This window comes from Gymnoscopelus braueri (assembly GCF_963280865.1).
Source record: "Gymnoscopelus braueri genome assembly, chromosome: 9".
NCBI lineage: Eukaryota > Metazoa > Chordata > Actinopteri > Myctophiformes > Myctophidae > Gymnoscopelus > Gymnoscopelus braueri.
The window spans coordinates 8,795,919-8,819,104 of NC_137610.1; the positions used below are offsets into that span (position 1 = coordinate 8,795,919).

At 43.0% G+C, this 23,186-nt stretch overlaps 1 protein-coding gene across 5 annotated transcripts in view; it reads left to right on the forward strand.

Annotated features, from left to right (window-relative positions):
• ampd3b (adenosine monophosphate deaminase 3b) overlaps nucleotides 1–22,211 on the forward strand; it is a 33,033-nt gene extending 10,822 nt beyond the window's left edge. For 4 of the 5 annotated variants that reach the window (XM_080436830.1, XM_080436831.1, XM_080436829.1 and 1 more), the window contains 14 exons: nucleotides 5,307–5,517; nucleotides 9,978–10,155; nucleotides 11,157–11,322; nucleotides 11,740–11,959; nucleotides 13,246–13,375; nucleotides 13,906–14,100; nucleotides 15,201–15,332; nucleotides 15,659–15,822; nucleotides 16,527–16,653; nucleotides 17,050–17,213; nucleotides 17,993–18,113; nucleotides 18,951–19,124; nucleotides 19,820–19,930; nucleotides 21,186–22,211. In XM_080436830.1, the coding sequence (XP_080292956.1) occupies nucleotides 5,307–5,517; nucleotides 9,978–10,155; nucleotides 11,157–11,322; nucleotides 11,740–11,959; nucleotides 13,246–13,375; nucleotides 13,906–14,100; nucleotides 15,201–15,332; nucleotides 15,659–15,822; nucleotides 16,527–16,653; nucleotides 17,050–17,213; nucleotides 17,993–18,113; nucleotides 18,951–19,124; nucleotides 19,820–19,930; nucleotides 21,186–21,362 (2,270 nt within the window). In that variant the 3' untranslated portion in view covers nucleotides 21,363–22,211. Of the gene's footprint in view, nucleotides 1–384; nucleotides 673–5,306; nucleotides 5,518–9,977; nucleotides 10,156–11,156; nucleotides 11,323–11,739; nucleotides 11,960–13,245; nucleotides 13,376–13,905; nucleotides 14,101–15,200; nucleotides 15,333–15,658; nucleotides 15,823–16,526; nucleotides 16,654–17,049; nucleotides 17,214–17,992; nucleotides 18,114–18,950; nucleotides 19,125–19,819; nucleotides 19,931–21,185 lie in introns of those variants that run through there. The other variant, XM_080436828.1, reaches the window with a different exon arrangement.
• Nucleotides 22,212–23,186: the final 975 nt, after the last annotated feature.

A 23,186-nucleotide genomic window follows, 5' to 3' on the forward strand; every position in this document is an offset into this window, starting at 1 on the left:
GTATTGTCTTCTTCAGAACAACTCACAAATACTGCAAGAATAGACTAAGCAGTTCCTAGTCTTCCTCCAGTATTCCAAACACCTGGCACTGAGGAGTGCCAGGCAGTTACGAGAGGCATGTCTCTAGAGAGCGAGGGTGTCTCATTCCCTCCTTGTTGCCCAAACTGAGCTCGCGAACAACCACTGCCTTGTCCATGTGCTGGGAACCAGTTGTGACATACTTGCTTATATTAGCAGGTGACCCTGACGCCCACAACACCCCAAAATAGAGGAGTAGAGGGACACCCAAGACAGCAACAGCCAGCAGCTGAATCATACATAGAGATTCACAGCGTCACCGAACAGATAAAAAGCCCTGCTAAGTCAGAGAGAGGCAGACATAGTGCTACAACTCATAGAGAGACACCATAGACACAAAGATAAAGTCAAGGCTGATAGACAGACTTGAGAAGAATATTTAGAAGAGGTGCCAGCAGACACACAGCTAAAAGCTTGAATCACAACCAGAAGGTGTTGGAGGCACAGCAAAGAGCCAGGCAGTCACCAAGGTTCTGTGCATCAGAGCTGTTGTTCAGAGAGCCCAAAAACAAGGTATGCAACAACAGACTGAGAAGTTCACCTCCACTTGGGAGATAGAACTCAAGACACACATGGCCCGAGTCGCACTAGAAGGTAAGAGACAGATGTTTGTATTGAATAGGCCTATGGCTTGTGGTAACAATGGGGCTTGTTTACCTATTAGTTCCAGAGTGGTCATTATTTTTGTGCCATGTAATAATTTTCTGGGTTGTTGAAGTTGAGGTTCTCTCGAGAGTTGAGACAGACTGTTGGCTCACTCAAATGCTTCCTCCTAACAGTCATAAAAGCGGATGTCCCGCCTGTCCTCCACTTCCGGGTTCACCTTTACAGTCACGTAAATAAGTCATACTGAATATGATTTAGTCAAAGGCAGCATATCTACCTTGCTGCTTAGCAGAAATGGAAATAAAAAAATATCTCTTAAAGATAATTTCAAAATATATTTTCATTAACGGAAATGACAAACAGATGACAGCTTCCTGTCGCAACTATTGTGAGGTGCAGTTACAGACTCTCTGTAGCATTTGAAGATTGTGGAAGAGTTCAGTCTGACCTGACAAACACTTAAACAAACATCACAACGATCTAGTAAAACGCTTCCTAATATACCCTGACTAAGAGGCTGTCTGTAGGCTGTCTGTAGGTCAGGTTTCTATTAATGGGATATGGTGGGTTGAAGGGTATCGCCTATGAGACAGCACAGTTGCTCCTGCAGGGACGTGCAAAAAAGGCTTGTCAGGAATGCGGGCTCGTCAAAGGCAAGTGAGTTGACTGCCAAAGGCAAGTGAGTTGACTGGCAGGCATAGAAAAAGAAGTACCCTTGTGGGGCCAGGGGTTCAAGGCATCAACTGCAAAGGCGCCTGGGATTGTTGAAAGCTCTGGGATGGATAGAGTTGCATGTAAATATTTGGTGGGAGAGTGAAAGTCAACAACAGGACAGTTTGTGACTTGATACGGTGCTGCTGAATGTCCCAACGCTGTGTTGATTCACATTGTGACATTAACGTGAAATATACCACTGGCCAAGTGAACAACATTCAGATGCAACACTGACGATATTGTTATTATATTATAATATTATTATCCATGGTCATATAACCACATATCTCTGATCATGGTATGTTGGAACAGAGGTGGTAACATCCCAACGGCTTAGACAGAAAGTTAAATATAGTGTCAGCGTAGTGAACAAGCTATGACGAGTACTCAATATTAATACTACACTGTAGTGCAGAGGCTATGTGTATTATACTTAACAGTGTAAATATAACAACAGATTATGAGAATTTAGTGTACAGTCTTTAAGCGTGTACACTACACTTAGTATAATATAGTATTCAACCTATAATGGTAGTGCAAATATAGTACACACACAGTACAGTATAGTAAATATAGTTGTAAAGCTACAGTATACGTTTATTGTATAGTCATGCAGTCAATGCAGCCTATAAATATATTTCAATTATATTTACGTTTAAGTTAATATAACTATAGGGAAATTCTAGTATATAAAATGTAAGCTGGAAACTTATACTATACTATATTACTAAACTATGATATAGAATATGAGTCACAAATGTAGAGTTTATATACTGTATAATCCATAAACTATAACAATGTAAGCTGGACTGTGGACAGTTTAAAAATTGTGTTTTCAAATATTAAAAGACCTCTATTGCCAGACAGGACATGAAAATATTGGTGTGTAGAATATGTGCTATAAATAGGACCTCAGTAATGGGCACAGTATGTGTACAGCCCAAAATTCTTAAACTTTAAATAAACACACGTAACCTCTTACCCACTGCAGGGTTCTGGGAAACAAAATGTACAGTATGGTATGAAAGTGGCAGACAACACATTCTTTCTGTAATAATTAAACACCACCCAGGATTTTCATGTATACTAGTCCTAATTCATTTAATTGATTTTATAGCTTACTGTATCATGCTCCAATACTGACCTAAAATATATGAATACTCATATCATAATATATCTCATGTTTATATATCTCAAGCCTTTGGTTTCTCTGTAAACATGGTTGGCTTTACAGGGCTAAATTGTTCTTGATTCATGCATCATTTAAATGCAACTTTCATTTTAATTCAGTATGATCGATACCATAATGCAGTACAAACATCATTTCACTCTTCATCAGTCTGATTTCATTTTGTACTGGTCCTCACTTCTGTCACGAGGTGACTTAACATTTACCCCAGTTCTTTTTTTTAATATCAAACAGAACATGGGTTCTGTTTTACTCATTGTAAACCTTGATATATATACATCGTTGTACAACAGAATATAAGCTTATGAAGAGCCTAAACTAAGACATCAACATAAATATTTAAATATACAAAAATACATTGCATATTTAAATAAATAAACAGACAAATGATAGAGGTTGACGATCTGATATTTCGTATTACAATTTCTTGATTTGTTTATGTACTGGTAGTCCCCTTCCTTGAGTACTGTGTGGTCCCTAGAAACATGCCCTTTTGATCTCACAAATCAGAGTTCCTACTTCCCCCTGTTATTATTGGGTCAGTCAGTAGTTGTGTTTACTGGAAGCTACTGTAACTAAGAAGATGGCAGCACACGCAACCAGAAAGACGAGCAGCCCATGTTTACTGCAATTGAAGCTGAGCCTGAGGTGATGTTCACCCCGACCCAGACTGTTACCTAATATTCTTGGCTGTCATGTTTACTGTTGGCATTTGTGTTGACTGACCACTAAGATAATGTTTGGCCTCAATCACGGCAATATGTTATAGCCTGTTTGGCACCACTTTCAGGCCTGCTGATGACAGCATAATATAGGGTTGCTTATAAGGTTTTTCATATGATATACCCAGTATAGTATACACTGGTATACAGTCCGATTCTCAAGCGGATTGTTCCTTGATCCAGGCTGTAAATAAATGCTAGGCTAGGATAAACTTATGAGAGACCCAGTTCCAATGCCCCTCCAGTATCTTGATGCCATTGGGCTCGAACCTGCCAGCTATCTGAGCAGTGGTGCACCTTGGTGATGTCGGTGCACCAATCTAGTGCACTTCACCATTGCACCTAAACAGGTGTCCTGTCCCCTAGTGTTTTTGAGTTCTTTTTTTTTACATGTTAGCCTTTAACCACTGAGCCACGACACCATCACAATCAACAGGTGTCTCCTAGGCAAAATCATAGTCATTTGGGATTACTTTGTATTTTCTACTATGAATGGACATGCCTGCTATATACTTTTCTATTTCTATGATGTGAAGTATAAATATAAAAACTACTTTTTGGCTAATAAAGCAAAAGGATTGGTGCCAACAGTCAGCATAAAGTCATTAAGTTTTGTGTGTTGAAAAGGTCCTGGAGATCAAGTACACTTTGACTTCAGGCTCTGTGGCTCAGTGTGTTTAGCATATGGAACTGGAGATGTGGAGATTGTGAGTTCAAGACCCCTGTCAAGGATTGCCCTCAAAAGCCAAGAGGATGAATTTATGGGATGGTGTATTTTGTTTTGTATGCATGTTATTTGTGTCACATTCCAAGCTGCTGAACTGAAACACAGATGTTGTAATGTAAGCATTGAAATCCATAAATGTATCACACTTTACGAACACTGGATCATGTTATTAGGCTCCAACAATGATGATGATCGTCACAAATATGGGATCTCTTTTCAACAATTAATTTAAATGAAAATATTAAAATAAAAATGTCTAAATTGCCAATAGTGAGCACTGGGGATGAACGATTTTAGGGAAATTGTCTTGATAAGGTGCTGGTGGTCCAGTGGTGGAAAATCATCTCTACGGTTATCGAGAAATGTCCACTGGAAGCTTTTAACATGTTGTAGCAATGCTAATGAACACATTGTAAAATTATTGGGGTCGAGTGGTCTAGTGCTAGCTAGGCCTCTGAATGCAAAGGATCCTAGGTCAAGTCCCAAGCCTCCTGTAGATAAACGCTAGGCTGGGATCAAGTTGTTTTGTAGTCATCTGATCCGGTCGAGAATCAGCAGATATGGATATAGCCTGTGCTCCCAAAAATAATTCCCTCAGAAACCAGGGGCGTCAGTGGTAGGGTAGGCCCTATAGCGAATGGTATCCACGAGTGAATACGGTATCCTCTAGCCAGTATCTGTCCCCTACTTCTGTCGCCCTTGTTCAGACCATACTCTTGGACTGCATCTGGCAAGGTTGTGATGACACTATTATAGAGGTGACAAAATCCGGCATATAAACGCCACACACAGTCTGACGAGGTGAAAATGAAATCAATACCAGCCACATTGTCACAGCTGGTAAAAAAAGACCACTGTTGCAGACCACTTTGTGATTTAAATGCACACTAGGAAAAACAAGACATGGTCTAACAGCGTGCAGGCCATCCGAGACACTTCACAAAAGTGACATTTGAGAGAAATAATGTTTGCAATATACTGTATGCAAAATACTCAGGGATTTATTTCCTTGGCAACGTGCACAAGAAATGTGTGCACCAGTCGGACCAAATAATCAGGGGTATTCATAATACTGTCACTTCTGTTCACTATCCATAAACAGACACAAAATACATTATGTACATTTCATTTAGACTTGTAGATCTTTGCTTACAATGTGGTCACACTGTCACACAGACAGTAAACACGACACTGACACATACAGTACATAGCTGTACATTATCTCATGTAGAGCATTCGGTGATAATCGTTCTCTCTCTATCCACCTCAGAGATGCCGCGGTTGTTCCCCAAGATCTCGCTGAGCGAGGTGGATGAGAATGTGCGCCTGCTGGCGGAGAAGGTGTACGCCTCGGCCCTCAAGGAGGAGAACACCAAGGACGTCCTGGCCATGTTCAACGTGCCAGAGGACTGCCCCATCGGCCTCCACCAGGACCGAGAGCATGAGCTTCTGAGAGAGGAGTCGGAGGAGTCGCTCAAGAAGTAAGAGTGGAGACATCAAAATGCTATAATCTTGCAGCAGCTAGAAATATTTGAAATTGGAATGACTGAACCCTATAGCGTCCCTATTATGGAATGATCATTCTGTTAAAATAGCAGATCTACAAGCTGTAGAACCTAGAACGGCTATTTTCGTCAAAGAGATTTGGTGTAGAGGGATAAACGGGACCAAGTATACAAACCTCTGTCAACTAAGTACATACGGTTTAAGTGGTTAACAATGTAGCAGGAACAATAGGAATACATTTTATTTGCAAGCTACGTTTCATACAAAGATTATGGATTTAGTTTATTTTATACAGTTTAACACAAAGCAAACTTGAATTCTAGCTGCTTCTGCTTACAGTATCTGCTACCATTGTCTCTCTCTTCAGCTTCCTAAGGAAGTAGACACTGGTAGACCCAGCACTGCTGGGCCTTTTTAAACTGTGAGGTACTGTTAGACCAAGAGAGGTTTTCTATGTTGTGTACGCTGAGAGATGGGATTAAGGAATGTGAGTAGAGTAGTAAAATACTAGATTACAAATGTAATTATATTTAATTGACGGTTTTAGGATTAGAGTCACCACTTCCGGTATATAAGTCAGATAAGACTTATTTAAGTGGCAACTTATGTAAGTTAACCACTTCATCCACCATGGATGACTCACTTGCTTTGCGCAGGCACTCGCTTGCCTAGCGGCTTGTCGCGAGCCTGAAGGCATCAAGTGATTAAAAAAGTTATGCATTTGTGCACATACTGTTCCCAAAATGAGCGCTCCACCCCAACAACATTTTTGGGAATACTAAAATTGTTCTACATATCGTCACTGTGGGGCTAAAAAAAAAGTAGTGAAAATAGCCTATCTACAAGTGTTGTAAGCTTGTAGATCAGCTATTGTCAAAAAAGAATTTGCTTTAAAAATGTTTTAAAATAATAAAAAAAGGAACGGTTTTGGACATACAAGGTTTCCACCAGACAGGAACTGAAACACTTATAATCGGCTGATTGTTTAGAACCGGGCTCAAGAGCCACTGAGAGGCCTAGCTGGTTTGTACGGCCAGCCAGTTGTCCTGGTACTCTGTGTAGGGCAATATGTTCCTCGAGCGTCGCTGATTACACTGGATCGCCTGATGAGCTATATTCCTGATTGGGTCGATGTTGTTCACTCTGGAAGGGTTAAGACTGGGTCTAAGGCCGATGATGAGATTCGATCAACCCTGACATCCGGCTTGTTTTATAACACTGAGGGTGGCTCCTGACATCACGGCGGTGATGTCAGGTGGTGTCAGGCCTTCCCACATATGGAGCTGGCTATGTCTATCATGCCCAAACCGGGGACTATGATGTCAGTCCTGGATGGTTCCGGTTATACCCGTATATGGGGTTTCTAGAAGGAGTGTTCTGATGTCAGAGCTAGGTGTGTTTTAGGAATCTCCTTTCCTAGCTATTCTATAACATCAGCCTTTGTCTCCATTTATGGGGATAGGCGAGTATGCCCCGAATGTTCGTAACAGCCGCCCCACGGGTTTCCCGTGGAAACACGTAAAATATTTTCAAGAACATTCCTGGCATACGCCGCCCCACGGATTTCCGGTGGAAATACGTAAACATTCCAGGATGTTCCCTAGCATCGGCTTCCTTCTCTTATTCCTCCCCCCCCTTTCTTTCTTTCTCCTTTTTCCCACACCTCCTTTCCTCCTTTCGGTCTGCCATCTCGATCTGCCATCTCGATCTGCCATTTCTGCCGGACTTGGAGGTTTTATAGGTAACACCTCAAGAAATGTTTCCAGAACTGGTCGGCGAGGGTTTGGCTGTATCTCCATCTTCTTCTGCTCATCATTTCTGACTCATCATACAGTACTTGCGGTAGAGATGCGTCCCGCCGCCCCATGAGGAGGATATTTTGTCCCGCCGCCCCATGAGGAGGATATTTTGCCGCCCCGTACAGGAACCCATCGGTGGTATGCATGATCTTGGTGACAGGTTGTGATCCGTCGTTGGTCGTTGGTTGATTGTCACGGCTCTCGACCTGCGGTTGGTTGTCTCTCGACCTGCGGTTGTCTCTAGACCTGCGGGTGCTCATCCTCTCCAGGCCCCTGTCCTTCCTTCGTCCATTCTCGAGATTGTACGTCATGGAGAATGTCCAAATGGGTTTGGTTGCATTGTGAGCATTTCTTGAGTAGGTCGCAATCCCTGGCCTGGTGAGGTCTTCCACATTTCCAGCACCTCCCTGCTTCGATGATCCAGCGCTGTTTCTGATCCTTTGTTAACTGCTTGAACCCAGCACAGTAGTTCAGCGTGTGCTTCTCCTGTGTACAGTATGGACAATATGCTCTGTTATTCCTGCTTTCGTTCCACCTCTGAGCCTGTGCAGGTTTTGGGTTTGTAGTATTCATCATTATGTTTACAGGTCTCTTATACGGCTGGGTAGCTCTCTGTGGACTTCGGATCCTATGTGTCCGAGCAGTGTTGCGTGGACTGCGTACCTCCGGTTGCCGAACGGCCCGTCGGGGGCTAGGGACGCGTGGCGTCCTGTGCCGGTTGCGCTGTGGGCTCTGCTCCTGGTGGGCTCTGCTCCTGGTTCTCGACCGGTGCCTCCTTGCCGAACCCCGATTGGTTGAAGAAGAACTTTGCCTGGAACGGGTCGCCCTACGGAGCTGCCGTTCAGGCCTCGAGTGTCGTCTCTTGCGTGCCGAACTCTGATCGGTCGCTGATGAGCTCTGCCTTGAACGGGTCGCCCTATGGGACCGTCGTTCAGGCCTTGAGCGGCGTCTCCGGCGTGCCGAACCCTGATCGGTCGCGGAGGAACTGGAACTCTGCCTTGAACGGGTCACCCGATGGGACCGCCGTTCAGGCCTCGATGGTCTTACCCTGTGTGCCGAACCCTGGTCGGTCGCTGATGAGCTGCGTCTCCGGCGTGCCGAACCCTGATCGGTTGCGGAGGAAAGGTCTTACCCTGCGTGCCGAACCCTGATCGGTCGCTGATGAGCTGCGTCTCCGGCGTGCCGAACCCTGATCGGTTGCGGAGGAAAGGTCTTACCCTGCGTGCCGAACCCTGATCGGTCGCTGATGAGCTGCGTCTCCGGCGTGCCGAACCCTGATCGGTTGCGGAGGAAAGGTCTTACCCTGCGTGCCGAACCCTGATCGGTCGCTGATGAGCTGCGTCTCCGGCGTGCCGAACCCTGATCGGTTGCGGAGGAAAGGTCTTACCCTGCGTGCCGAACCCTGATCGGTCGCTGATGAGCTGCGTCTCCGGCGTGCCGAACCCTGATCGGTTGCGGAGGAAAGGTCTTACCCTGCGTGCCGAACCGGCCTGCGGCTCCGGTGGGGGGTTGATGGGTCCCTGTGTGTCGGGACCAGTCCGGAGTCCCTGTGAGGAACCATTGGTTGGCACTGGACTGCTTGCGTCTGTCCCATTCCTCATTCCTCCGGACAGTTCTCGGCTTGCTCGGGACTGCTGTTGAATCCGCTGCTGGAGCGCTCTCTGTGTTCCTTCACGTCGGAGGCCCACCACCAGCTCCTCCATGTAGGCATCTACTGCCGTGGTGGGTGCCAGTACCCCCTCCATCGGGTCGCATGCTGCCTGATCTCTCATTGAGGTCCGAACGGCAGGATCGGAGTCCTCTCGCCGCCCCTGGTGTCTCCTTTTCCTTGTGACTTTTGGCATGTTGCCCCTACAGTCCCCTACAGTAAGTCTTGAATCCGGCTCTCCGGTGGAAGGACCATTGAAACACTTATAATCGGCTGATTGTTTAGAACCGGGCTCAAGAGCCACTGAGAGGCCTAGCTGGTTTGTACGGCCAGCCAGTTGTCCTGGTACTCTGTGTAGGGCAATATGTTCCTCGAGCGTCGCTGATTACACTGGATCGCCTGATGAGCTATATTCCTGATTGGGTCGATGTTGTTCACTCTGGAAGGGTTAAGACTGGGTCTAAGGCCGATGATGAGATTCGATCAACCCTGACATCCGGCTTGTTTTATAACACTGAGGGTGGCTCCTGACATCACGGCGGTGATGTCAGGTGGTGTCAGGCCTTCCCACATATGGAGCTGGCTATGTCTATCATGCCCAAACCGGGGACTATGATGTCAGTCCTGGATGGTTCCGGTTATACCCGTATATGGGGTTTCTAGAAGGAGTGTTCTGATGTCAGAGCTAGGTGTGTTTTAGGAATCTCCTTTCCTAGCTATTCTATAACATCAGCCTTTGTCTCCATTTATGGGGATAGGCGAGTATGCCCCGAATGTTCGTAACAGGAACGATATATAACATAATACTTTCAAACTTTCAAAATTGACGGAAACATTACACGTTATGCAAAACAGTTTTGGAATATGTGTCAGAAGTGTGTGTGTGTGTGTGTGTGTGTGTGTGTGTGTGTGTGTGTGTGTTGGGAAATGCCTCTTCAATGTCTTAATAAACGTACAGCAATCAGCGATGTGTTGTATGTGCCTCCAGGAAGAACAGTTTCAGGCAGAAGCGTTCTCAGTCGATGTTCCTCCACATCCCAGTGTCTCCAGACTGGACTCTGCCTGGGGTCTCTCCTCTGCTCACCCCTGCATCTCCAGAACCCTCTGTCCCAGTCAACGTTCCCGAGTTCCAGAGAGTTACCATCAGTGGCGATTACTGCGCTGGGGTACGTCAAGTTTACTTGTATAAACTCATTCCATTCAAAGTGATTGATTAATAAATGTCAGAGCGCTGAGAATGTGAGAATCAGTACAGTAAGAATTATAAATAATTGCCACCAACACATTATAGGAGTAGGCCTAGCATAAGGAATATTTTTCATAAAAGTCATCCATTTAAAACCAAATACAATATTCTTGAGAAGAACCTTTTTAATTTCAATTCTAAGCTCCTAAATGCCCCCTCTAGTGGGTTTGTGTTTATCTGCTTTTAAATGTTTTCTGGTTCCAACCCATAGTGCTACTATCTGTATACATTGATTGCATGGATAATTTCCAACAAAATGCATTTTATAGAAAAGTTAAACATTTCAAGCTCCTCTTGAAGCGGTATTTGGCTAAAAGGTTCATACAGTATGATCATCCATTCCCACTGTAGCTGGGTACAGGTGGTTACTTTGGATTTGATGGGAACTGACCAAGCCCACTACTTGGCTGACATAATGGCTGACATCTGATTTCCATTGGTTGAAGAGGGCTTTAATCAGACTGGCTTTAACCCATTAAAACCGGTAACGCATCTGTGTAACCACTTTAACCATTATTTTATACTTTGGCTATTCAAAAATAGCAGAAATACAAGCTCATAGCGTGGCACCGAGTGCCGTGCTATGTGGATCTGCTATTTTTTAAGAATCTTGTTTTTTTTTGCAATTCTTTGAATATATACTTTTTTTTCCTTCTTTTTTTAACTCAAATCTTTGCTTCTGGGGGGTCCCTGGATGATAAAAAAAAAGAAAGCAGATCTACAAGCTCATAGCACGGCCCTCTGTGAGCTGGTATATCTGCTATTTTTGAATAGCCAAAGTATAAGATAATGGTTAAAGTGGTTAAAATCGAAAACAACAGATACTTTCCCGGTCTTTATGGGTTAAGTGTTGAAACTGGTCAAGGGCCCTTTGTTACTCTTCCGCCCCCAAATACATGGTGCTAATTGACTCCTCTGCAGACCACAGTGGAGGCCTATGAGCAGGCGGCCCAGAGTCTGCAGAAAGCGCTGTTCATCCGAGAGAAGTATTCCAGACTGGCCTACCACCGCTTCCCCAGGACCACCGCCAAGTTCCTCCGCAATTGCTTGAATGAGAAGTGGAAGGAAGAGGATGAGATCTTGCCAGGTGAGGCGGGGGTGCTGGAGGGTGGGGTTGGGGTAATAGTTGATGATGCATCTGTCTTGGCCTTGTGTCAAAAACTGGGGTACTCCTCCTCTATAGCCCAGTGGTTCTCAAACTTTTTCATGTGAAGGACCCCCAAAATGATACATATTTGGCTGCGGACCCCTAAACATGTTCGCTTTATGAAATATATATAAATTCAAAGATTTGCACACATTTTCACGATTTTTCAAAAATAGCAGATATACAAGCTCATAGCGCGGCACAGAGCTTGATATCTGCTATTTTTGAATAGCCAAAGTATAACATATGGTTAAAGTGGTTAAAATGATTATCCCGCTATATTAGCACATTTTGCCCCGGACCCCACTTTGAGAACCAATGCTCCTAGCCTAAAGGTCACTGTCTTTTTGTCTGCAGACAACTGGCCTTGCCCTCAGAAAGGGGAGGACCCCTACACCATGGAGGGCATGCTAGAGGACCTGGACTATGAGCTGAAGATGAAAGATGGCATTGTGTATGTCTACGACAATGCAGAGGCCCTGGCGGAGCAGGTCCCCCACGGCCTCCCTTACCCCGACATGGAGACCTTCGCCATCGACATGAGCCACATTCTCGCCATGATCGCGGATGGCCCAACGTGAGAACACATCTTCTTTTAGACTGTCATCATATATATGTTACAGGGTGAATGGAGAACCAGGTAGATTGAAGAAGGCGCGTTCGTTTTTACCACCCACCCAGCAATTCTGTAGAAGCAACACTAGAGGGAGCCACAAGCCAGGCTTGTGCACAAACATATGGCTGCGACCACACACACACAGTCACACACACACACACACACACACACACACACACACACACACACACACACACACACACACACACACACACACACACACACACACAAGCGCACACACACGCGCTCATGCTTTTTTTGGTTTATTGAAAGCAGGACTGTTAAGATACTTTTATTGTGTTCTGGCTTTTGTTTTACTTTCTCCCTGACACACACACACACACACACACACACACACACACACACACACACACACACACACACACACACACACACACACACACACACACACACACACACACACACACACACACACAGTGATCCATGAAAAGAACTATTCTGTCCCTATCGGTTTACAACTCAAACGGCGCTGAGTCGACAAGTGGAGCATCGGCCGGTCAGCGCGGGCACTCGCGCCTGGAGGCGCGAGGGCGCGCTTCCTCGGCCTCAAGCTCCACTTGTTGGCGCGCCTCCGTCGTGGACAAGCGTGTGCGTGTGCACGCGTGTTCAGCGTTCCCCTAGCGTAGCTTCCTGGTTGCTATGTGGGGGGGAACAACAAAACAGGTCCGCGTCGGCACATCAAAGCCCCGCCTCTCCGCGTTCTCCTTCTCCTCCTCGGAGGAGGAGGACGGTTTATTTCGCGAGGAGGAGCTCCTCCTCGCCTCACGTAATAAACCCCCGCCTCGCAGTGCCGCGTCCTCCTTCTCCTCCTCCTCCTCGCGAGCCTCGCTAATAAACCCTATCTCGAAAAGCCCCGCCTCGCCCCGAAGCCCCGTGCCTAAAAACGAGCGCTCTGTCTTCAATCTACCTGGTTCTCCATTCACCCTGTGACATATATATAGGACAGTCATATATACGGAAGTAGGGAACCTCTGGGGAACCCCTTCCAGCGTGCTAACGTGATGATTTTTACTAAACGAACGTGATAACGTGATGATGATTCTAACAGCGTTGGCCAGAGCCTTCCAATGAGGTACCAGAACGTAATCACGTTATCACGTTTGTTTAGAAACATCATCACGTTACTTGTCCAAATAAGGATATTTACGTCACGGAGGATTTCCATACATCCATTTTCCATACAGTAGTTGCTAAGGCTCTCCTACAAAATGCATCTTGTCTTACAGGAAAACCTACTGTCATAGACGATTGAAGTTCTTAGGTTCCAAGTTCTACCTGCATGAGATGATGAATGAAATGGCAGAACTAAAAGAGCTGAAAAGAGTTCCACACAGAGACTTCTACAATGTCAGAAAGGTTGGTACTGCATGTGGTCAAGTCAATATTGGCATTTTATGTGCAGTTTTACAGTGAGTTAAATTATTCGGACATGCTTCTTCTGGAAATTGTTTGAAGAGATTAATCCAAGTACAGAGGTCTTTGTTTGAACATGAAGACTTCTATCGGGGGGGGGGGGGGGCACGGTAATGTCGGGGTAACGCCGGTCACCCGAAGACCACTGATCTGTTCAATCCATTTCAGTCATAATGGGGCCATGCAGCTGGAGGGGTGGAGATAAAGATAATGTTTATGTCTCTTGGTAATTGACAGAGATTTTATAGACATACATTATACAAAAAAAACTGAAATCACTTTAGTACAGTACCGTATAAGTGAAATATATCATCTTTGTGACATTGGTGCAAAGATATGAAAAGCTAACACAGTAACAGTAAATACTGATGGATGTACGTGTAGTTGTACAGCTTAGTACTGACATATAGACATAGCTGAAATAGCTATATACAGGACTACAGGACATCACCTGTGTCTCCCATTATACCCAGGTGGACACTCACATCCATGCAGCAGCCTGCATGAACCAGAAACACTTGCTGAGCTTCATTCAGACCACGTATCAGACGGAGGCGGACCGTGTCGTTCTGGAGAAGGGAGGTCAGAAGCTCACGCTCAAGCAGGTGTTTGACAACCTCACGATGGACCCCTACGACCTCACAGTGGACTCGCTGGACGTACACGCCGTAAGTAACAGCCGCACAACATTAACCTGACATTCCCCCAACATCTAATGTAATGCCAATCCATTAACACCTCTCTACCACGTCTGTATGTTCTGTATGAAGAGGTTAGCTCCTAAATGGAATACCCGCATACTGAAACAATGTGACATCCATTCTGACTAAAGAAAGTAAATATTATTATTGAATTTGTCAGCTACTGTATCTTGAGGTCTCTACACGCAATAGCATTTTAGGAGATGTAATTGTCTGTTGTTATTATATATTGAACTATGAACTTCATGTAAGAGATTTTCACCAAAATATTAGAGATCTTTATATAGCATTATACATTATATAAGTTGATATATAAACCTTTCATAAGCTCTTTCAGATAAATACTTAATAATGTTTCTAGAAATAGCCCTTCCTGATGCCAACATCTGTTGACTATATCCAACAGTAACTTCATGCCTATAACATTCTGTATCCCATATATGGATAAGTTTTATGCTCAGGTTTATGTTGCATAACATTTCTTAGAAGCCACAAAATGTACAACATATTTGGAAGCTGGAAATCGTTACATCAAAACTCCAAAGAATAGTCCTACTTCAACCAGTCTCTTCTCAGTTTTATATGTCATCCCTCCTGATTCAAGTTGATTTAATGGATGATATCAATCAGAGATGATAGCTTTCAGCTGGTTTCACTGTGTATTTGAGGCAGAACAGGTGTTCCCAATATTTTGTACTCCCAACGTGACCTGTTTTTAATGCCAAGAGCTGTCATCTGTAGTATTTTTCATACATATTGAATATTCATTTGTGTGTGTATATTCATTTAATAATTGCCTAATGAGTGTGTTTTATGTTCATGCCAGCAGTAGAATTGTAGCTCTAAAAACCCTAAAGCACATGTTGCACCAAAATGTGGTTGTTGACGAAAGGATGCAATTATGTGTGTTCGTGCATTTCAGAAGATGTTATGCAACTTGTTTGGACTGAACGTGAAATCCCCTGGCTGTGTCATGGGGATGTAATGAATACAAACATATCGAAATGGTAATGTGACTGTGAGCAAAAAATGACATCCGACCTCTCTCACGAATTACTCTCATGCAGGGAAGACAAACATTTCATCGCTTCGACAAGTTTAACTCCAAATACAATCCTGTGGGAGCCAGTGAACTCAGAGAGATCTACTTGAAAACAGATAACTACATCGATGGGGAATACTTTGCACGCATCATTAAGGTAGGGAAAAAACATCACTTAAAATAGAACTTGATTTGCTTTGCTATCGTGCAAATGTATTGTGTGTGTGTGTGTGTGTGTGTGTGTGTGTGTGTGTGTGTGTGTGTGTGTGTGTGTGTGTATGTATACATATGTATACACACACACACACACACACACACACACACACACACACACACACACACACACACACACACACACACACACACACACACACACACACACACACTTGACTAGCAGGAGAGAAAATGAATGTCTCTTTTGCCTTTCTTTTTGCTTTGTCATGGAATATCAACAACTGACTTCCTGTTGTGGGTGTCCAACAGGAAGTGTCTCAGGAGCTGGAGGGAAGCAAGTACCAGCACACTGAGCCCCGCCTGTCCATCTACGGACGCTCAACAGACGAGTGGCAAAACCTGGCCAGCTGGTTCATCAAGCATAAAATGCACTCACCCAACATGCGCTGGATGATCCAAGTACCCAGGATCTAGTAAGTGCTACAAGATGGAGAAAGAAACATTATGCTATAGTACTATAACTACATGAACCCTATTCTGGGGCGAACATTCAGCAAAAATTGCCAATCTACAGCTTGTATATTGGCTATTTTTGGTGAAGAGATTTGGTGTAGAGGGGAAGGGTTTGAAATGGTATGTTTTCTATATGAGGTGACATACATATTTTGGATTCTGAAATCCTCATAATCACTTTCATCTGCCAAGAGCAATAAAGGAAAGGATTTTGTCTTCTGACTTTGACTAATAATAATTTATATCTTGAGGTGTATAACAATGTCTATATAGATCATACCCTCTCTGACAGACTGTATAATCAAATGACTGGGATATTTTACAACAAACGAACCCCATGAATCTTGAGTCTTTCGAAGCAGTTTTTCTTATCAATGAACACCCAGCTCATGACACTCACAGCTAAGGCAGAAACGGTAACTGTTACAATTCACAAGGGGATTGATTGCACATACTGTATATTTGTCATCATTATAAAATAGGTCTCTCTTAATGAGAAAGAAAATAACTTTAGTTGCATAGTGTTTCATACATTTATCTCATAAGTACATTGCAATACTGAAAATACAGTATGCATCATATTAAACAATATGAACATTTCAACATTTCAAGAAAAGTCAAGTTGTCTGGTAAGAGATGAGCTAATTGAAGTTCTGTCTTGCAGTGACATTTTCAAGTCAAGGAAACTGGTACCGAACTTTGCCAAGATGCTGGAAAACATTTTCCTCCCTCTGTTTGAGGCCACAGTCAATCCACAGAAGAACAAGGAGATTTATGTATTCTTGAAATATGTGAGTAAATAAAATATGTATAACATATTACAATTATGTAATATATTTAGCAATGTACTTAATTAAGTAGGTTAAATTAATAACTAACAATTTCTTAAACCCATATGTAACACTAACATTTATCAGTTCCACTTGAATTTATCTCTGAATACGTTTTCTTTTTACACAAGCAAGCATTGAAGTTTGAAGTTTTTATGTTTTTATTTACAAAACGTGCATACATACCGACCATATGAAACAAAACACTAAAACTAAATTAAAGTGACAATGTCACAGTTGCATAGATCCCAAATCGAATTCCTATGTCTTCAATATAATGCCCATTTTATGGGTATATGCAGTTAAATTGTGAGCCAACAGTACACCTTATCGTCATACAATGGTTGTATACTACAGGTCACAGGCTTTGACAGCGTGGACGATGAGTCCAAACACAGCGACCACATGTTCTCTTACAAGAGCCCCAAGCCTGAGCAGTGGACCACAGATGACAACCCGCCCTACAGCTACTACATCTACCACATGTACGCCAACATCATGGTCCTCAACAACCTGCGCAAGTACGTATCTGCATCAGTCCAACAGCCTTTTAAAGCTCAGAATCAGAGTATTTAAGTGTATCAAATGTAGAGGCTATACACCATTGGTTCTCACCCCCAGGGGTCTTTGGGGGGGGTTCCAGGGGTCCCCAGCAAAATGTATTAATATAGCATCACAATAATTTGAACCTTTTTATACTTTGGCTATTCAAAAATAGCAGATATACAAGCTCATAGCGCGGCACCGAGTGCTGCGCTATGAGCTTGTAGATCTGCTATTTTTGAAAAATCGTGAAATCTTTGAATATATATATATTTTTTTTTAAAGCGAACATTTGTAACTCAAATCTTTGCTTCTGGGGGTCCCTGGAACTACATATTTTGAGATGGGGGGGTCCGCGGCCAAATGCATATCATTTTGGGGGTTCTTGACATGAAAAGGTTTGAGAAATTTTCACGATTTTTCAAAAATAGCAGATCTACAAGCTCGACAAGCAATGAGCTCATCGAACAATGAGCTTGTATATCTGCTATTTTTGAATGGCCAAAGAAATCTTAAAATGACACGGATGCTTTCCCGGTCTAAATGGGATAAATGTACAGTCGACCAAGTAGTAATTTCCCCAAAATGGACATCTTTAAGTACACGAATAACTTATTGTATAACTCTATGACTCATTTAGCTCTTTATTGTCTGTGGTTCGTGTCTTTGTACAAATAAACTTGTCATAGATAGCATTTTAGGAATCAAACCACTCAAATTATTTCTAAAGATTTATTTCCCTTTCCCTCTCACACAGGGAACGAGGGCTCAACACGTTCCAGTTCCGGCCTCACTGCGGCGAGGCAGGTTCCATCACTCATCTGGTCTCTGCCTTCCTCACTGCAGACAACATCTCCCACGGCCTTAACCTCAAGAAGGTAAGTATCTGAGAAAAATAAATCTGCTTGCTTTGCTTGTTGTTATTATACCCCACCCTTTGGAACCCACACCCACCTCACATCAAAGCCCACTCTTGCCGTGTTCAAAGCCTCCCTCAAAACCGACCTTTTCGGACTTGCTTTCCCTGCCTAACAGAAACCAAATCTCTCTTTCTTCTTCTTAGTCTTAGCTTATTGTTTTTAGCCTTGTTTTTTGCTCCTAATAAAATTGTTTTTTAAGCTGTTTTGTAAAGCGACTTTGGGTACTAAGAAAAGCGCTCTATAAGTCTGATGTAGTATTATTATTAACTTTATGATTAGTAGTCTTACTTACATGACATTTGCTGTAATTTAACTGAACTCCACATCAAGAGAGTTGATTGGGATATTCCACAAAGCAGATCAAATAAAGAATTGTCCACTATTTCATCTACTATATAACTACATATTCAGACTTCCACAAATAGAATAAAGTTCAGTGCAACTCCAAACTCCAAATATATAACTCTACATTTAGCTATGAACAGGGACGTGCTGGCCACTGGGAAATTCGGGAACATTCCAGAACGGCCGCGCCATTTACGGGCCGCCAGACGGCCGGTGGGCCACCCAAAAAGAAAAAAAAATAGCTCCCGTTTTAGGATTATTACGGTAATTTCCGGGTCGCGCGGCCCAATTATTAGTTACGTTACTGTTGGGCTGGGACGTTGACAAAACGGTGGGCCGGTTCGGAAAATCCCAGAGCTGAATTTTGGTCCCAGCACGCCCCTGGCTATGAAGTATTTCTTTATTGCTAGTGTTCACATCACTGTTGTCTACACTTCTTTCACTCCTCAGAGTCCAGTGTTGCAGTATTTGTACTACCTGGCCCAGGTCCCCATTGCCATGTCTCCACTGAGTAACAACAGTCTGTTTCTGGAGTATTCCAAGAACCCACTGAGAGAGTTCCTCCACAAAGGCCTGTGCGTGTCCCTGTCTACAGATGACCCCATGCAGTTCCACTACACCAAGGTCAGAATATTTCCTCCTTTTATTTTCCTTCAGTCAATGGACCTTGATTGAAGGAAAGATTTAAACACTTTACTTGTTTTATACCATAAGCCATGCATGGACATTGATCATGTGACTGTTGTGATGTACAATAACATACAATGGAAACAAGCTTTGGCTTTGTTGTGATTAATCCATTTTGGCGCTTTTAATTGGTGAAACTGTGCTTTTAACTGTTGCCAATAAAGTATTCTATATCTACACAGTATATTTCTTTTAAAGGTAGGGTAAGTGATGTTTTTCTTTGTAAAAAGAAAAAGAAAAAAAGTGTCAAATAGCTCTATATTCTGTTCGGTAACAGGAGTCTCCCTGTCTCTCCAGCTCTTTAGTAAACAGGCAATGCATTTTGAGGTGGGGATACCAATGCTATCCAATCAGGAGAGAGAACTTGCACAGGATACTGACATGATATTGATGATGTCAGTATCATGGTCAGCATCGTGTCAGTATCATGGTTAGTCATGGTCAGTATCATGTCAGATCATGGTTAGTCATGGTCAGTATCATGGCTGAGATGGCTTCCATATAGATTGACAGATCCATGACAGATTAAAATGACATTGAATTACGTTGTCTCTCCACATGTAGACAAATCTCTCAATGATTCCTGCTCTAGATAGCACTCACATATTATATGTTGGTTTCAACTCTTGCAGGAGGCTCTGATGGAGGAGTATGCCATCGCTGCCCAGCTGTGGAAGCTGAGCACCTGTGATCAGTGCGAGATCGCAAGGAACAGCGTTCTCCAAAGTGGCCTTTCACATCAGGTACTATACTTCCATAGATTTATACACAAATGTTCTAAACTCAGAGATATCGGTCGGGTTCCTGACCTGTTTAGCGCTCAGATGTGTCCTTTATTTTTCTTTTCTGCTTTTTCATGGTCCCTGGATATGGATATTTTAATCGTACTAAAATGTGGGAAGATATTAAGCTGGCATGGTTTCTACCTGGAATTGTCCTAGTCTCTGTGTACAATCAATAATGGTACAGAGCGTCAAACCTCAAAATAAGAGACCATCATACTTATATTAATAGCTCCATGATTACACTTGCTCTACCATAAAACGTATGGTATGCACCATAAGCATGCTGAAAGGCTGTTGCAAGGCCCTTGCTAAAGGGTTCAAAACATCTGGGGGGTCATCATGGACATCTCATGTAGACGCACCTTCTGGTGATGTCCTGGTCACGTCTTGATTATCTATTTTTCTCTCCTGTGCAACTTTAAAGGGTCTACACCATGAAAATCACTTTTTTCTTGGTTTTTTGTATTTTTTGGGGTCCCCAGTGTCTCTTGTACCCAAAAAAATGTTTTTTTTTAAAATTCAGTCATTCCTTCTCATTTCATGGATTTCCAGAATGGGCGTGTCTGAACAGGCGATCTCAGAATGGCAATGTTTATGATGTCACAAACATTTTTGATGGCAAACCCAATGTTAAATGAAAAGTGCCCGAATCGCTCCGAAACTTTTTCTACCCCCCCTAAGTGGGGGTCTACGAACAAATACTTCGGGCTCGTATTTTGGCTCCGCCCCCCGGAAGTGGGTGAAACAGGCACCTCAAACACTTGGTGGAATTGTTCAAAAATGTTCAAAGTGTTTTTTTTTCGATTTTGTATTTTTCTTAGATGCTTCTTTTTTCCATTTTTTTTTTTTTTTATTTTTTTTTTTATTAACTGAATTTATTAACTGAACAGAATTGCTCAGTAGCCCCCCCCTGCCCAAGAGGACGTTTTGGTATTGCAGCTGAAAGTGCTGTATAAGCTAGAGACAATTGACTTGGGATGAGTATATCTGAGTGATGATTTAGGCTCAAACCTTTTGAAAAAGGTTTGAGGGACATACACCATATGATATTAAATATCAAATATTTTTTTTAAATTCATGGTGTAGATCCTTTAACTGGAGCACAGTTAAATATATGTTGGGTCCTCAATTCACAGCCTGCACAAATCCAAGTCCCTATAATAGCAAGAACAACTGATCTATAGTATATGTCTCTCTTCTCTTCTCCATCTAGGAAAAGAAACATTTCCTTGGCCCCAACTACCTTCAAGATGGGCCAGAGGGCAATGATATCCGTCGGACCAACGTGGCTCAGATCCGCCTGGCGTATCGCCATGAGACGCTGTGCCATGAGCTCGCTTTCCTGGTGGACGCTGTGAAGGTGGAGGCTGGCCCAGAGCCAGCACAGTGACGGGGGGGGAGCTGTCTTAATACGTTCTTGGCATCGGTGTGTCTCACATGAGTTATACATAAGCCACAGCTTAGAGATGTTTTTTGTTTTTTTTACACCAGCAGATGTCCTTCCCTGATGAGGTGTGTAGTGCAAGCATTTATCCTTCTTTTATATGATATGGAAGACCTTATCAAATGGCCTCAGACATTGTGGGTCTTGGTGATAAGGATACATTTTCATGAAATGGGCCCAAAGTATATATTGGTTGAAATGCATTGGTTGAAACCTCCCAAAACAAACTAATTCGACTACTTCTCTGCCTGGGGCCCATGATCCACCTTTTGCCAACCCATTTTGCTAGCCTAGGGTGGCTCAGGGTAGAAGACGGGGTTAAGCCATTGAAAATGGGATTTGCATTCAAAATAGTCAATGCGACTTTGCCCCTAATGCCCTCAATACCTGCATATCTGAATAATTACCTTAAAAAAAAGTGAGCGACACCCACAGCCACAATACCAGAGGGAGCGATGACAACGATGTGGTAACACCCACCTTTAAAACAAACATGGGTAAATTCTCCTTCTACAGCACTGCCGTCCAAGTGTGGAATGCCCTGACCCCCCCCTTATTTTCTACTCTGTACATATAGTGTTTTATATTTGTGATGATATTGAATTTTGGTGTTATTTTTTATGTTCTGTTGATGAATTGAATACATAGGACCCCAATGGAAACAACTAATGTGAAACTGTTGACCTGTAGCTTGGGCCAGATAGTTGGGCCTACTGTCAATGGACCCAAAGATTAGTTTGTAAAAAAGTAGTGGAAAACGTGCTCCTTTTTTCATTGTCAGTTACCGGTACATGTTTGCATGTAAAAAAAAACTAATTTGACAATGAGTATCATTGTGGCTTTCTGACTCAAGAAGGCTTATCTGCATTGTTTGCACAATATATGCAAACAATGAAAGGGAATACCTGCCTTTCTACCATTCTGAAATGCTATACTTCTCATCTAAAATGAGAAGTATAGCAGTTCAGAATGCTTTTTTCTTCCATTTTTTGTTTTACATGATATCCACAACTGTAGCCCAGATACATTTTGTTTTGTTTATTTTGTTAATGTAAGAAAAAACTTTTATTTACTCTAGATTGACTGTCGATTGACAGGCACTGTTGTTATTGTGCAACAGACGTTACTGCATACTCAATGGTATACACACACCTGAGAGCTGACCAGCAATCTATAGTACTGTGTAGTATGTCTTTCGCTGTTGACCATTGTGCCAGGGGTAAATGTTTCACTCCCAACTGGAAATGTACTTGAATTGTAAGTTTGTTGCTGTTAAAGCTGCAGTCCGGACCTTATTTTAATGAATCGGAATCAGAATAAAACACAATATCTGTATGGTACTACAGAGTTAATACAATATAACCAGAACATAGCTAAGACGGTAGCACAATCGCAGAACAAGGTTTATCTTAGTGCTGACAGTTTGGTTCTCAATCTGCAAGATGACTCATTTAACAGTAGCCTGTCACTGGGCCTGAAAAAGTGATGAAAAGGCTGAGCAATGGTTGGAGGGGGTGGCTCCCTGGTGACAGGTGGAACACCTGCTGGTTGAAATGCAGTACTGCCTGAAGCTCTTCGCGCAAATATCATCCCCATGGAGTGATGCCATCTCAGAACAGTGGTAGAAATGGTGTCTCCCATTGGAAACCTGGGTTCAAATTTTTGGGTAACACACAAACTTGCGGATTGCAGCTTTAAACACAGTCTGTGTTACCAGTGCACTTGATGACACTTGAACATTGCTCAAGGCTTCACTCATTGTCATTGGTT